The sequence below is a fragment of the Acomys minous genome (assembly GCF_964271855.1).
Source record: "Acomys minous genome assembly, chromosome: 17".
NCBI lineage: Eukaryota > Metazoa > Chordata > Mammalia > Rodentia > Muridae > Acomys > Acomys minous.
The window spans coordinates 56,006,787-56,023,137 of NC_140500.1; the positions used below are offsets into that span (position 1 = coordinate 56,006,787).

General features: G+C 42.9%; 1 protein-coding gene across 3 annotated transcripts in view; it reads left to right on the forward strand.

The window, feature by feature from the left end:
* The first annotated feature begins 389 nt into the window (after nucleotides 1–389).
* APLF (aprataxin and PNKP like factor) overlaps nucleotides 390–16,351 on the forward strand; it is a 51,114-nt gene continuing 35,152 nt past the window's right edge. The window contains exons 1-5 of one of the 3 annotated variants that reach the window (XM_084766482.1): nucleotides 391–713; nucleotides 5,581–5,652; nucleotides 10,712–10,884; nucleotides 15,738–15,894; nucleotides 16,187–16,319. In XM_084766482.1, coding sequence (XP_084622608.1) covers nucleotides 618–713; nucleotides 5,581–5,652; nucleotides 10,712–10,884; nucleotides 15,738–15,894; nucleotides 16,187–16,319 — 631 coding nt within the window. In that variant the 5' untranslated portion in view covers nucleotides 391–617. Of the gene's footprint in view, nucleotides 714–737; nucleotides 958–5,580; nucleotides 5,653–10,711; nucleotides 10,885–15,737; nucleotides 15,895–16,186; nucleotides 16,320–16,351 lie in introns of those variants that run through there. The other 2 variants (XM_084766484.1, XM_084766483.1) reach the window with 2 other exon arrangements.

The window sequence follows — 16,351 nt, forward strand, 5'->3', positions numbered from 1 at the left end:
GCCTCCTGAGTGCTGGGATTAAAGGCGTGCGCCACCACGCCCGGCCCCAAGCCTTCTTTTTATGGAAGGGAAGGAAACACATACACACATCACACTCCTTCAGGAAAAGTCTCGTTGGGAGGTCACAGGGCCAGCAGGCCAGCACTGTGGCTATTCAAATACTCAGGCTTACCCTTCCCTTAGGCCTTGACGTCAGGACTGCTCTAGCCCCACCCTCCTGCCCCAGCTGGAATCAGCACAGGCACAGAGATGCGCGTATTGCCTTCTGGGATTGGTAGTTTTCCCATGAGGTCTGCGCTCCGTGAAGGAGCGGAAGGGAGGTGTCACGGACTACAAGACCCAGCGTTCCATGAGTCCTGTGGGAGGAAAGGCTAGGAGATTGTGGGTGTGAGCTCCAGCTTTTAAGTAGTAGTTTGGCGGGCGGGGGGGGGGGGGGGGCTGAAAGGGGCGTCCCTGCTGGAGTTACTGGCTCGCGTGGTGTGGTGATTCCGGAAAGGGAGGAAGCACACTCACTAGAAAAGGAGCCTCGGGTCTCACGCCCTTCTAGGACATGCCCCTCGTGGCTGAGGGAAGTGGCTGCGCTGCATCTCTTGGTGAAGGGACCTGCTCCTACCGCCATGTCTTCGGACTTCTTCCTGGAGCCTCTGGACGGCGGTCCCCGCGTGCCCGTGGGGCCTGGGCAGACTGTGCTGGGCCGCGGGCCGCTGCTGGGAGTAAGTGTGGGACGTGCTCTAGGACACGGCTGCCGGAGTTTGCTAGGCTGACGCTCTGACTCCTGTCCTAGGGAACTCCACGCTTTGGCTCTGCTTGTCAAGATTTTGCAGGTTTGGGCAGGCAGTATGTCGGGTAAACTCACAGACATTTCTTTTTGGTGCCTGTAAAAAGTACCGAACGAGTTAACATCATTACCATCCTATCCGGCCTGGCAAGATGGAGCCAAGTCCAGGTTGAGCAAAGGTCGGTTATGAGATGTAAGATGTAAAGAGAGCAAATAAACAAACAAACACGATTAGCTTTTAAGGGTGAATAGTTACGGCAAGGGCTAACATATGTTAACTTACAAAGCTTACGATATTTACGGTACTGTATAGTCCATTACAGAGAACGTTAGTCACCCAGTGACCTCCTCTAGGCTAATTTCTTTTATCCCTTGGCCCCTTCTGCAGGGCTGGTTGGCCTTACCGAAATAGTAGTAGCTCTTTTGGTAGCAGCAGTAGCTAACCCTTAAGTGGTCTGGGTATCGAACCAGTCTAAATAGATATTTTTAATCCTTTCAGAACCTTTGAGTCACGTGCTTTTTATTAGCCTTCTTCAGAGGAGAAAGTTGAGTATAAACCGGTCATTAAAAGGTGAATCGCTCTGAAACTGTATGCTGCGGTATTCAACCATTTGGCATTGCCACAGGACATAGTATTTACAGAGGTCGCTCTAGAGAGCCTGGCAGTCGAGCAAAAACTATCACAAGGGTCCGGAGAGATGGGTTTAGCTATTAAGAGCCTGCGGCTTCTTACAGAGGACTGAGCTCAGCTCCCGGCACCTGCGTTAGGCGGTTGACAGCTGCCTGTATTTCTGCTTCTCCAGGTAACTGTGCACACACACATGCATAATAGCCTGACACGTATGCATATGTAATAAAAAATAAAATCTTTAAAAAACCCACACCTCAAAAAACTCCGTTTTAAGTAAGTTTATGATCTTTTTGGTTGGCTACATTTATAATGATTTCCCTAAGTATATCTGTGGCTTTACCAACCTCCCCAGTATCTTCTATAGTGACTACTTTGTGTGCACTGTCTTGCTGATTATAGCACAGTGGGCATGCAAGATGAGTGTGGCACATGGGGTCTGTGCCCTGTAGGTGTTTTGTCTTGGAGTAGAGGAGCAGACCTGGGCCAGCTAGTCCATGAGTAAGAAGTGTTGCCTGGTTGGCTAATCCTGGTGGCTGCATGGAACCGTTTATATTAGCTTTAAGGCTATTTTGGGAGTAGGAAAAGTGGTGCTTCGAGGCTGCCTTTTGTATGTGGGCTCTAAAGGGTGTGTGTGTGTGTGTGTGTGTGTGTGTGTGTGTGTGTGTAGAAATATGTATGCATGGCGTGGTATTGATGAAGTTCACAATTGGCCTACCTCTCTCTCTCCCCTAAGGTGATTGATTATTTCAATCTTTTTGCAACACCCTGTTGCTTTCCTTAGTTTGTTAGACTGTACAAACAACGGAAAGAGTTTTCTAAGAAGGTGTCTTCTTTTGAATGTTGGGGTTAAACCCTCGGTGAGCCTGTTCTTCATCCAGTGGTCAGATGGCGGAGACTAACCTGTTTTAGCTTGCTTCAGAGGAGCAGGAAATCCCAGTGCTGATGCAGACTACAGTGACTTACTTGGTTAGGAGAGGGGTGATTTTCACCCACATTTTATAAGCCCGCCAGGGCATCTTACCGCCCTGTTAATGTGAGATGAGGCTATCTGATGATTGGGTCTTAGAAGTGCTAAAGGCTAGGGGCTCAGCCAATGATCTGGCCGGAAACTGGACCTTCCTCTTTAAGCATCTCCTTTCAGGTTCGCTTTCTTCTTGAAAGGTGGACCTCCGTTATTTCCCACCTGAGTGCTAGTCTCTGTGTCCTTGCTGCCCTGTCCCTCCTCTCCTTCCTCTCTTCTGCCCATCACCCTGTGCCTTTTCTGCTCCAGCATTGATCGTGAGGGTGATGTTTCTTTGTTGAGCATGGTAGCCGAAGTGTTTTGTCACCTCTGCTTCTTGGCGGTACTTTCAGTGCTGATATGGTTTGCTCCAGCTGTTGATTCTTTGACTTCTTGGATATGTTGTTGGTATGTCAGAATTTAGGTTATTCTAAATATTTGTTTTTAAGAGAGGATCTCACTACATTGCCCAAGCCGCCCTTGAACTTGCACTGTTCCTGCCTCGTTTTCAAGAGCTGAGGTTATAGGCGTGTAAGTACCTAACAAAAACCACTTTTTAAAAATTTTTGGTCAAGAGATGATGTTTGTAATGAAATAAATCATGTGTCCACTAGAGGTCACACTATACTTTTGTATTATTCAAAACAGCCTTTTCTTCCTAGTGTTAAGCTTACTGAAAAGACTGAGATAGAAAATATCCATTATTGCTTATAGATAGTATACAAGAGGAAAGGAGCCTCAGATGGACCAGTGGGGGAACCATCTTTTTCTTTTTTAACATTTATTTATTCATTACATATACAGTGCTCTGCCTGCATGTATTCCTGCACACCAGAAGAGGGCATCAGATCACATTATAGATGGCTGTGAGCCATCATGTGGTTGCTGGGAATTGAACTCAGGACCTCTGGAAGAGCAGCCAGTGCTCTTAACCTCTGAGCCATCTCTCCAGCCCAGAGGAACCATCTTTACACACCATGGCTTTATTGGGGCTTTCCTCTAATGTTAGAGACTCAGTCTGTGGTAAAGTAACAAGGAGATCTTGACACTCAAGATAGAAGTAGGAACTTTTCTCTAGTGCGGCTGAGAGTGAGTTGCCTTTCCGTGACTGCTTCTGAATGCTTCTACACAGGCATGGTCACAATGTGAATGTGTCATCACGCATGTCGTTTGTTTTTACTAGTTAGAGTAAGGGTTTTGAACAGCATGTATTCTGAGAGTGACTCCCCAAGCTCTGTAGATCCTCTGGGCTTTCAGTATCTGACTGTGTGAATTGGGCAGTAGGGACAGCAGCTTTATGGTAAGTCTCGGTGTGTAGTCTGCATGTAGCTATGCAAATGATAAAGTGCTGATCTGTCCTCCTCAGGTGCACGTCATAAAACAATGACAGAGTCTCAAAAAAAAATTTTTTTTTTTAAGCTAGGATATTTTACTTCTTTGAAATACCCATATTTTAGATGAAGTTTTGAAGATTTTTTTTTCCTAGAAAGTATTTTTTCAAATTACCTTGTTTTGGGAAGAATTACTTTTTGTGGTCCTCACACTGCTTGGCCCTGTGCATTTCATGTTATGAAGTGTGGAAGTGCTACGTGATCTTAAAAAAATGAGTACTGATATGTGACAGTTTCAGTGTTGTTTGCAGCCTTAGTGGGTGTAATGGAGAGGAAATGTTGGTCCTGCTGTATGTAATGCTGGACTTCAAGTGCCTGATAGTAAGTGAACCAACCACGAGATGGGTCATTACAGTTATACAAGCAATACAGTTATTGCTTACAGTGTTTCTATCATTTCTAAGTCAGGGATAAAAAAAGTTAATCCCAACTATTACGATTACAGTGAGGTGGGAAGGATGCTTGTTCTCAGCATTTAAAAGATAAGCAGTTTGGACCTTCGATGTGGGCAAATAATTTTGAATTTGACCATAATTAACTCAAAACAGAAAGTAATTATATTGAAGACGTAGATGCTGATCTCTGGCTTGGGCTGGTTCCCTCCTGCCTTCTAATTTATTCATTTATTTATTTATTAATTGTCACACATGGCTGTCGCGAGCAGAGAGTTTACACTCAGAATCCGGAACAAAAGAGTCAGGCCAAGAGCAAGTGGTACGATTTAGCAAGAGAGGTTTATTAGCAATACAAAGGCAACTACAACAAAAGGCAGCGGCTAAGGCTCCAAGGCCAAGCCACCAATACCATTTCATTACACTCTTAAAACTATCTTAATTCTAATAGGAGTAGCATTTAGCATCTTATAATATCAATGTTCTGGGAGCTTATGCCATTAGGGTATACGACCTGATATCGCGAAGATCTGTCGAACAGGTTCGCTGCTGCGACTTGAATCGGTTCTCGGGTTGTTATCTGACAGCATGTCTGTCCGCTCCGTCCGGGGGCGGGGGGGGGGGGGGGAGCGCCCCGTTGGCTGGCAGCATTTCAAGTGATCATGGTGGCAGCGAGAGAGAGAGCTAGCGAGCGAAGAGAGCTGGCTGCTTCTTCTCAGGGTTTTTATACTTACTTTAACCTTACCCTCTCTAATTCACACATCTAGCTTTCTGCGGCACTCTTATCACCAACTTGCAGTCCTGGCTGCTCCTAGGTCAGAACTTACTACTAAGGTTTTATCTATCACTCACACATCTGGTCAGACGTCAGCTTTTTGGGTTGTCAGCTATTTTCTACGCTGGGCTTTGAAACAAGCCCTGACATGTTTATTACAATGGCCCAGAACAGAAATGCAGGGTGCTTGATCTGCCCAACCTCGTGGTCACACCCTTCACATTTACCACTTAATTTAAGGCAACCTGAGCTTTTATATTCGAAATGTTTTCTGACCAGTTATATATATTGGATATGTTTTTCTTATTGGTAAATTTTATCAGCAGGAATCCTCTCTAGGTGTGTTCCATGTGTGTTGGGGGGATTGGGAGGGTTGGGGGCTAGCTAGACCATAGGCTTGTTTTTGGTAGTCTTTCTCTTTCATGACTTTGGTAGGTCCCCTCTCCCCTTCGCTGTTCCATTACCCGTTAAACGAAGGCAGTCATTTGACATTTAGCTATTGAGTTGCTAATATATTTAATGTCTAGCCTACTAATTTCATCAGCATTGCTAAGGGCTTTGTTTATCTTTTCAGGAAGTGACTATATTTGACTTTTTTTTTTTTCCCTTGTAGATAACTGACAAAAAAGTATCTAGAAGACACGCCATTCTTGAGGTGGTGGGAGGCCAGCTTCGAATCAAACCAGTGAGTGTACGGACTGAGTCTAACCCTTGGCCTCTTGCCCTCTAACACCTGACTAGGAAGCCTGCTGGTTCTAAGGCTTGGAAATAGGGAGTTTATGTCAGAACCCATTCTTCTCGTACCTGCAAGGTCAGTGTCTAAGTAGTAAACTGTATTTTTCAAAGTACGGCGCTGAATTCGGATGGTCAGATTTATGGGAGATGATTGACTAATGTGTAAATTGTAATTTTGCTCATAACTGGATATGCCAAGCCGTTCCCGCAAAAGTACCTGTAACCTGGGTAAGTAAGGGCACTTCCCATGTAAGTGAGAACCTGCGCTCCGATCCCTAGCACACACGTGAAAAGCCACGTGTGTCTGTAGCTGCAGGGGTCAGGGGAGCTGAGAGCCTTGCCGGCAGCCGGGCTAGCTAAAAATGGTGAGCTCTAGGTTCAGAGGAGCCGTGTCTCAAGAGAATAGAGAAGGGCGTGATGGAGGAGGAAACCGGAGATTGTCCTTGGCCTCCAAGGCGCATGTGCAGCATTCCCCTCCCCTAAAAAACAAACAAACAAACAAACAAACAAACAAAGCTGTGACTAGGCAGTGCTCCTTTTCATGGGGTCAGATGGGGGAGGGAGTAAATCCACTCAGTGTTAGAGGATTTTGTCAACAGGTTTCTATGGTTCTCTGTGTAGAGTTGAGTATTTGTAAGTTGTAGAATTTATTCTGTTTCACTGTGGATAATTTTCATTGGAAGCATTTTCTTCAGGCTGAGCTTTTAATCATTTACTCTGTAGTCTGAGCATCAGTGCTTTGAAGGGTGATCCCGAGACTACAAAGCTGTTTTCCTCCAGCTGCAAACTACGCTGTGTAGGAGGATGAGTTGTGTGTGAGGGCCCATTCACTGGGGCGTGGGTTGGTTGGTGGTGAAATAACTATGGAACTAAACCAAATGGACTTTTGAGATGTCAGCTAGTTTTGTGTTTTCACCCCCACCCCCGGCTTGTGCTCTACTTCTGAACTGTACTTTAGACCTGTGATTTCATTGTTTCTGTATTTCTATTTTATAAGTGATTACTTCATTTTACCCAGATTTTACATATTATTTTTCTTTATTATACTATGCTGAACTGTTGTTGTAATAATAGCCTTTTGAATTTACTACTGGGAAAACTTTAAAGTAGAACCGGAATTACCCCCTCTCAACCCTGAATAAATGTAACATTTGAAAGTTTCGTATGTTCTGTGTTGTGCCGAGCGCCTTGACAGTATGTTGGTGCCTCAGGCAGCACCCCTGGAGCTCCTGGCCACCTGGGGTCTTCTTCACTTTCTTACTTTTCTTAGTTGAGAGTGCTTGAGCTCACTGGGTATGGGGGTTGGGTTTTGTGTCTCTAGTATTTTCTGGAATGTATAGACGGTATCAGGTTCTTAATATAGTTGAATGCATGAGTCAGTGCTGTGATGAGACGCATAATGTGGGATTTCTGGAAGTAGGTACATCATGGTTTTTATAAAAGTACTTACTTTGTAGTATCCAATTTCTAATACCCTTTTAGTGACCTACCATGGCTCAAAACAAAGAAGTCTTTTGTCCCTGAAGCACCTTAAGGGAAGAGTAAGCGGGAGTTCTAGTCCTGCTTCTGGTAACATGTTATTTGTTTAGAGTTAATTGGTTCAGAAAAGCAAGGGTGGATAATAGTACATCTGGCCCCAAGGGGAAGAGTTGTGGCAACACTCAACATTCTGCAAGATTCTGATTGATTACTTGTAATAGATGGTAACGAAAGGAGGACTGTGCGCCAGTACTTTAGTTTTGGATCGGTGGATCCTTTAAGTGGTCTTGATGGTTGGATTTATTATTATTTTTTAATTAACCCTTAGACCTTTTCTAGATTATATAGTTGATATTCAAATCCGGCAGATAGAGAAATAAACCAATATAATTTTTACAATATATATAAAGTCTTCATTACATTTATTTGTTTGTGTGTGTGTATGTCTATAGGCGTGTGTGTATGTGTGTGTTTGTATGTATGTGGACATGTGTGTAGAGGTCAGTTATCTTCCATCTCCTGAGCTCAGGAGGCGAGGGCTTTACTGCGGGGCCGTCTCACCTGCCCAGGGTCGTGATCACTGTTACACCTCCTGTTGTCTTTGCTTTTGCTCCAAATAACAGCTGAAATATTTCAGGTTGCAGAACACTGAGGCGATCCAGTCAAGAGCTTAGTGTTTCTGTTTGTGAATGAGTTGGTCAATAGGATTACAAAAATAATGAATAAGCCCTACATTTTTTCATGTTATTCTTTTTACTGAATGCTAAGAACTCCTTTCAACAATATTCAGTTGCCACTAAGTTTTTATATATCAAAAGTACATTATTAGGAGACTATCTTGTTTACTAAAGCATGAAGATTTCAAGTTTATTCAAAATCTTCCTAGTGTTAACTAAAGATATTTGAATTCTAAAACCTAGAATAGTTAAACAAAATTTATTCATTCATTTAATGTGTATGTGTTTTGTCTGCATGCGTATCTGTGTATTGTGTATTTGCAGTGCCTTAGGAGGCCAGAAAAGGACTTTTGGTCTTCTGGGACTGGAGTTAAAAATACCTATGCACCACCATGTGGGTGCTGGCCATCAAACCTGGGTCCTCTGCAAAAAGCAAAACAAAAACAGCCCATATTCGTAATCACTGAGTTATCTCTCCATCCCTAGAATGTTTCCTAGATTAGCTCATTACAGGTGCTTAGTTCTCCCTATAGTTGGGTGAAAAGTATTCAGATAAACAGCTTAAGAAAAGATTATCAGGGACATTAATTCACTTTTCTTGTGAGTAGATCTGCTAACTGACTTATGATTTGATGTTTTAAACCAAGCTTTCGTGATTCCTTTGGATATGCTACTGCATATAGACAGTCATAGATGTATACATACATATATGCATATATATACATATATATGTAAATATAAATATGGCTGGCCAATAAAAAAATGATGGGTGACTTAAGTTGGTATTGGGTACAGGGAAGTTGTTGATGTTTCTAGGAAAAAAATAATTTAGCATGATGTGTAGAGGAAGGGGTCTCAGGAAGAGTTGTTCTGTGTTAGGATCTATTGGAAAACCCGCAGATTTTACACTGTTCTGTTTGCATTGCTGTAGATTGCATCATTATATAGAAAGGCTTCTTTTAAAACTTAATAGTAATAATGAAAAATAATATTTGATTTATGGAAATAGACAATTTTTTCTTGATTACATTTGAGATTTTTAAAATTACAGTGTGTGTGTGTGTGTGTGTGTGTGTGTGCGCGCGCGCACATGCGTGGGCATACATACATGCATAGCACACATGTGAAGATTGAAGAACAACTTGCTAACGTTGTTTCTCTTCTTTCGGGTCCTGGGGATCAAGTTTAGGTCTTCAAGCTCGGTGGCCACGTCACCTGCTCACACTTCCCACCGGCTTGTATCTGCAGTTCTGAGGTGCATTTCAGAAGGCATTTTACAAATTAGTGTTGAGGAAGCTATCTTTGCTAATTAGAGGCAGTCAGTGAAGAAATATGATCTAAAATAATGCAGTAATAGTTGTTGATATGTGCTCAATGATCTTCATGGAAGGAAGTAAAAGTGTTCTTCCCAGACAGCAGAAAGAGAGGGTTGATGCTTGAGGGATTTGATCATCATCTCCTGCCTCGTGGTTCTTCCACTTTTAAATTGTACCAGAAATTATTCGGGGGAAATAAATAGCAGAGAAGTTCTGCTGCCAGGGACGAGTGCATTTTGGACAGGCAGTGGGGGACCCTTCCCAAATTGAGAATTATTTAGTTTTTTTTTTTTATCTTTCTTATGCAGTGAATAATTTAATTAACTAATTAAATGATAATTTTGCTTGTTATCTTGGATTCCTTCAGAAACGGGAGGTAGAGCCCCTTTCCATGTGTAGATGATTATGGTACTAGGTTCCTTGGCTTACTAAACTTTTAAGTGTAATTTTCTACTTAATTGTTTTTGTTTCTGTTTTTTGAGGCAGAGTTTCTCTATTACACAGAGCCCTGGCTGTCTTGGACTCTGTAGACCACGCTGGCCTGGAACTTACAGAGATCCTCCTGCCTCTGCCTCCCGAGGGCACCACCATGCCTGGCTTACTTAATTGTTTTGATACTAAGTTGTGGATTATTTAATATTATTATTATTATTTAATATTCAGTTGTTAATTTTACAATCCTGCTGCACCACTATATTCTTTTTAAAATTACTTTTCTTTTTTCCTTTTATTTGTTTAATCACTTGACAGTCTGATCCTAGCCCCATCCCTCCTCTCCTCCCTGTCTCACCCTCATGCCCCTCCCCCAGTTCCTCCTCCTTCTCAGAGAAGGGGGGACCCCCAAGGGGTACCAGCCCACCCTGGCATCTCAAGTCACAGCAAGACTAAGCACATCTTCTCCCACTGAGGCCCTACAAGGCAGCCCAGCTAGGGGAAAGGGATCCAGTGGCAGGCAACAGAGTCACGGGCAGCTCCTCCTCCCATCGTTTAGGGGATGCACATGTTGACCAGGCTGTGCATCTGCTTCATGTGTTTAGGGGGTCTAGATTCAGCCCATGCATGCTCTTTGGCTGGTCGTTCAGTCTCTGTGAGCCCCCCGGGGCCAGGTTAGTTTACTCTGTAGGTCTTCTTGTGGTGTCCTGGAGCCCTCTGGCTCCTTCTGTCCTTCTCCCCCTCTTCCACAAGACTCCCCAAGCTCAACCTATTGTTTGGCTTTGGGCCTCTGCATCTGTTTCCATCAGCTGCTGGATGAAGCCTCTCAGACGACAGTTATGTTAGGCTCTTGTCTGCAAGCATGGCAGAGTATCATTAATAGTGACAGGGGTTGGCTCTCTCCCATGGGGTGGGACATCGGCTTGCCATTCCCCCAATCTCTGCTCCATCTTTATCCCTGCACTACTTGTAGGCAGGACAAATTTTGGGTTGAAGGCTTTGTGGGTGGGTTGGTGTCCCCCTGCCTCCACTGGAGGTCCCACGTGGCTCCAGGAGGCAATGACTTCAGGCTCCTTAACCCATGCTGTATTCTTTCATTGATTAGATCCATACGAATCCGTGTTTCCATCAGTCCTCTGAGAAGAGCCAGCTCTTACCAATGGAGACACATGAGTGGTGCTGGTTGCATCCTGGGGATAGCTTTTCCTTGCTACTCAACAAGTATGCTTTTCGTGTTTTCTCTACACAATCTGAAGTGGAAATGGAGTGTACTTTAAGGTAAGATTGCCTGGTGAAACGAGGGTAGGCAGTGGTATTTGTACCTGATGCCTCTGCCTTCAAATGCTTCAGTGAAAATCCTTCAGGTTTAAGCTGTATTTGGGTTGTGGTACTCACACAATTTGCATTCTGCAAAATGTTTGGCTTTTGAAGCTTATGCCTCGTGGTGATTGCTCTGATGCGTGCTACTTTCTTACCTTTAAATTCCTAATGTTCCCATCAAATACAAATTAACTATGTTTCTTTGAAGGTTTAGCTTTCTAATTTTTTAAGTTACTAATTCTGACTCATATAGTTGAATTTTTTTTTTTTATAATAACACCATAAGGTGCAGAGTAGAGAACTGAAGAAGTTAGGTAGCAGAACGACTGTACTGAGCCAAGTTAACATCACACGCTAGCGTCTGAGCCAGGTGCTAGGCAGTTATGTGGCTTCATTTTTCAGGCTTTAAGTGACAGAGTTCAAATACCACACCTGAAAAACGAATTGGAAATATTGAAATAGGCATTATTTATGGTATATGACATATATCCTATCATATCATATATGTTTATGAAAATATGCATTTCTTGATGCTGTTGAGGTTTTCATTTATTTTGGAGCTTACCTCTATTTTGCGTTGTCTACCACATCAACTAACACGGAGCATGTGAACTGCCAGGACGGGTGATCTGAAGAGAAATGATATGCTTGCCAGGAGGATTGCAGGAGTTAACCACTTGAGACTGTTGTTATCAGACCTGTGTTCGTCTGTGTGACACTGAGAAGCCAGTGCATGGCGGAGAGGAGTTGGTCAAAAAGCAACTGTACTCGAGAGCTGGCACTCTTCCTCCTCCCCGGAAGACCATCTGGGGGGTGGGGACTACCTGTGTGGAAAGGCTTGTGGAGAGATGGTGGGGTGGGGGCGTGTAGGGCGGGGGAGGTGCATGGGCAGGCTGGGTGCCATCAGGGCTTTAAGGCGGCATCTGTATCATCAGGCATGGGCTTTTCCTTGGCCTACCCCCACTCCCGGCTGGGAGCCAGCAACTCCTAGGGCTAATTCCTGTAATCCTTTGGACAAACATATTATTTATTTTCAGGTTACCCGTCCTGGCAGTTCACATGCTCTGTGTTAGCTGATGTTCTAGACAGAGGATTAGGAGGGCTGGCATGTTTGCTGATGGCATCTTAGGGTTTTAAAGGAAGATTTTAGCAGTTACGGCCTTAATCATCTTGGTGTTCTGTGTGGACTGTAGAAGGGAAGTAGAAGAAACTCCACCAAACATAGCTCTTAGGAGTAGCCCTGTTACGTATGGCATAAGCATCATATATTTGAACACTGAAATCTTCATAACAGTGACTGTGACGGATTCATGCTACTATCTCTGTGTTACAGTGGAAGAAGATGGAGAAGTTTTGAGACTTGGCTAAGGTTACATGACAGGTCCAGGTTCCAGACTAGTATTTCCAGAATGATGCTTTTACAGAAGACCCAGTGCTGTACAGAATGCCTGCCTTGGCACTCACTGTGCAAATCCCAGGTGGTGAAGTCAACCTGCAATAGCCACATAACGGAATGAAATAGAGAGGGAAGGAGGAAGGGGGGTTGAGAAGAGAAAGACAGTGTGTGTTTTTCCTCCTGGTATAATGACTCATGAGACTCAAATATACTTACAAATACATAGGCCATATATCTAGACTCTTCCCTGAGTAGCTCATAACTTAAAATAATCCATTTATACTAATCTACATTCTGCCACATGGCTAGTTACCTCTGCTCAGGTACCATGCATCTGTCCTCCTCACGTCTTCTGGGTGAATCTCTCATACCTGCCTCTTAGACCAGAATCCTTTTTCCTGCCAAATGTCCTACCTTCTATTTTACCCTTCCTATAGGCCATAGGTTTTTACATTGGCAGGCAATGCATCCATATTCCCAGGATATTCTCTCTACAGTGTTAGTTCCGTGTTAAAACCTGGGCAAAATCTGAATTTTGGTATTGATGGAAAGTTACAAGTATAAAAAGTATATACCATTTCTATCAAATAATGGATGTATTCCTATAATGAAGTTATAAAGATACCACACTCAAGCTTTTAGGAATGGAATGGGAAAGAGAAAAAAATTTGAGGTTGTGTACAGAGTGGGATTTGTTTGTTTTTAATTTGGAGCAATTACAACAAAATATTCCCATTGGGATGGTATGTACAGCATTCATACTTGCAGATAGCAAGGCAGGGTAGTCTTTCTTACTGTTACATGTTTAACTCTTGGATAGTTTAAAAAAGACTAGAAAGGATTCTCTCTATGCAGCATTTGTTGCAGTTTTTAGAAGTCTTTTGACTGTGGTAATTTTTTCTTCCAACTGATTGGATATTTAAGAAAAGAACCAAAACAACAAAATAAAAATTTAAAAAAGAGAACAAAACCCCTGATGAGTTCTCATCTTCCTTTGTTTACGTACTTTCCCCGTGGCCTGCAGCTCGCATACTGTGCGTCTCTCACAGCCTACTTGGTAGGAGCCGGTGGCTACACCTCAGCCTACACTCTCATTTATCGCTCTTGTTTTTACTCATGGCTGAACTAATGCTGCCAGAAATACCAACACTTCCACTTTTTTGAGAAGCCGTAGAGGTGCTAATATGCTAATAGAAATAAGAAATCCAAATAAGAAAAAATACCCTTGGTTTTGTATTTAAGTAGTTAAATAATACACACTTCATGTGGGAGCAGGGTTCATTTGTGCTGCTGTTGCATCACCAGCAGTGGGTGCAGAGTGGGTGCTGGCTCCTGGAGTGTCAGACTGACTGGGACTGTGATAAGGGCAAGATTTTTTTTTTTTTCATGACTAAACTTCATTGTTAATGAAGAAGTAACACAGTTTTGCCTCTTGGGGAGATTTTCTTAAAGACAGTCTCAAGGAAAGAACAGTACATTTTTGTCAGTTTAACTTATTTTTTCTAAACTATTAAAGTTCTTAGCACTTATATTCCATATAGAGAGCTCCTGGTTTCAAGTCCTAATTTGGAACAAAGCAATAAAATGGTGATGAAAATCTCAATATAATGTGACAGCAAATAACTTTAAAATTCATTTGTAATTACAGAAAGGGGATGGATGTGGATGGGAGAAGAGCTGGGAGGATCTCAGAAAAGGTGGGGGAAGGGAAAACATATTCAGAATATATTGTATGAAAAAAATCGCTATTTTCAGTAAAAGAAAAATGAAAGGAAAAATTAAAAAATCATTTGTAATTATTTTTAAATCAGCTCCTTTGTATTAGCACATTTTATATTAAAGATAAAAAGAAGTAACATATTCAAACATAATTTAGATTATATTTTGAACCCTTAAAAGGATAACTTAACAAAACAATCTTGAGTATAAAGAATATTACCAAAGAACCAACATTTCTCAATTTCAAAACCTGCTGCAAAGCACAGTCATTAAGACCGTGTGTCTTGCATAGCGACAGACATAGCTCAGAAGGGTCTTTCCTTCTGACGGGAACCAGAACTGACCACACAGGTTGTCAACTGTCCAGGCAGTACTGGGACGGCTGATACCCACGAGGAAAAAGCAAAGTTAGACTTTCACTTTATATGTCATAAGAATCAAAACGGGTCAGAGACCTAGACATACAGAGGGAAACGTACATATAAACCTTTCCCCCCTTGCGTCAGGTAATGGCTTCACAAGTCTAACAGCAAAGTGTCAGCAAAGACAGGCGCATTAGATAAATTCAGTTTCCTCCCATTTGAAAGTGTATCTGCTTATAAGAACAGTCAAGAAACAAAAAGGGCAAGTGAGTGGCAAAGTACTTGTGAGCCATATGTGTCTGTAACATGCACATCTAGATTATATAAGCAGCTACAACTCAACAAGGCAAGGACAACCCCGTTTTAAGATGTGCAACTGGTCAGAGTAAATATTTCCTAACATGATCATGAAAACATAGTATCATTAGTCTATAATGAGATACTCTTAATAATTTAACAGAAATGTGCATTTAGCTACTAGGCAGCTGTGACCAAAGACATAAGTAAATGCTGATGTTAGCAGATGGAGAATTTGAGCTTTCATATACTGCATGGTGTCGTGGAACAATACATTGTCCTTAGAATGCCCACATTCTGATAATTCTTTAGGCTTTAAAAATAAAGGCAGCTGCACGGCCTTGCACTGCCCCTCTTAGATTAATATCCCCAAACTGGAAACATGTGTTCACACAAAAACGTACATGGGTGCTTCCAGCAGCAACATTCCCGACAGTTAAAGTGGGAAACGAGCCAGATGTCCACCAGCACTTGTAGTTCCTGCCATTTGTCATGACCCTGCCATTGAAGTTCAAGTCTGTTCTGAATAAAGTCATCCCTTATTTTAAGGCTACTAAAAGGAACATAAAACTGCCAGCCAGACTCTCCAGCTACGCGGTCCTGAAATCTATTCTTCAGTTTTAAAGGTGTATTTCTTTTAATTTTATGTGTGTGGGGGTTTGCCTGCATGTATGTGTGTTAGTGCACTATATATGTGCTTGGTGTCCACAGAGGCCAGAAGAGGCCGTTGGATTCCAAGTAACAGACAGTTGTGAGCCATCCTGTGGGTGCTGGGACCTACACCTCCATCACGGCAAATGCTCTTAGCTGCTGATTCAGTTCTCCGGCCCCAGCCCGTGATTTTTAAAGACTAATGTATGATATGATAATGTGAAAAACATTTTACTGTAGTATGAAATGTGTTTTTAGGTTTTAGGTTGACAGGAGGAGGCCAACACCCCAGTGAGAGGTCCTCAGAAGCACAGAACTGAACAGCCTCAAGGTTGCCACCAGCAGGGTAACAAATGATAGAACACAAGTTCTGTTTTATTTCATAGAAACAGCCAGATACTTGATGAAGATGATGTACTGAGTGAGATGCAGAAGTCCCCCGTGATTAATTTACCTGATAAGGCAACTGGTGCCTCACAGCAGCAAGGAAGCCCCAAAGGAGCCAAGACCCAGAGTGCCGCCGTAGATCCTGTGGCGAGAAATGTAAGAAGCGCTGCTCTGACATGCTCTTTATTTCAAGGAGGGAAGAGACACCTGAAGTCATGCGCGTTATAATGCCGTGTGGCAATGGCCTGCTTTTGTTGGCGTGCAGTTAGTCTGAAGAGAAGGTCACGCTAGGCAGACACTTGAACTAAAAGGTGAAGGATTGCTGGTGAGGAGTGTGGCCGTTGCGGATAGCTATGTTAATGCTGCTCTTCCTCAACGTGCACTGTTTTACAAGTTCACTCAGGATGCCTGGTAGCGTTTAGGAGTTAACTTACGGATGTTCTTTCAGTCCTCTTCAGGGGAGCGCAAAGACTTCAGTGAGCACCAGCCACACCCTGCCCAGAGGAAGAGAATCCTCCCAGCTTGGATGTTAGCAGAAAGTTCAGCCGATCAAAACCTTTTGTCACCTGTTAAGGGTGGAGGTGGGTTTCTGTTTTTGCTAATGTTGAGTTTC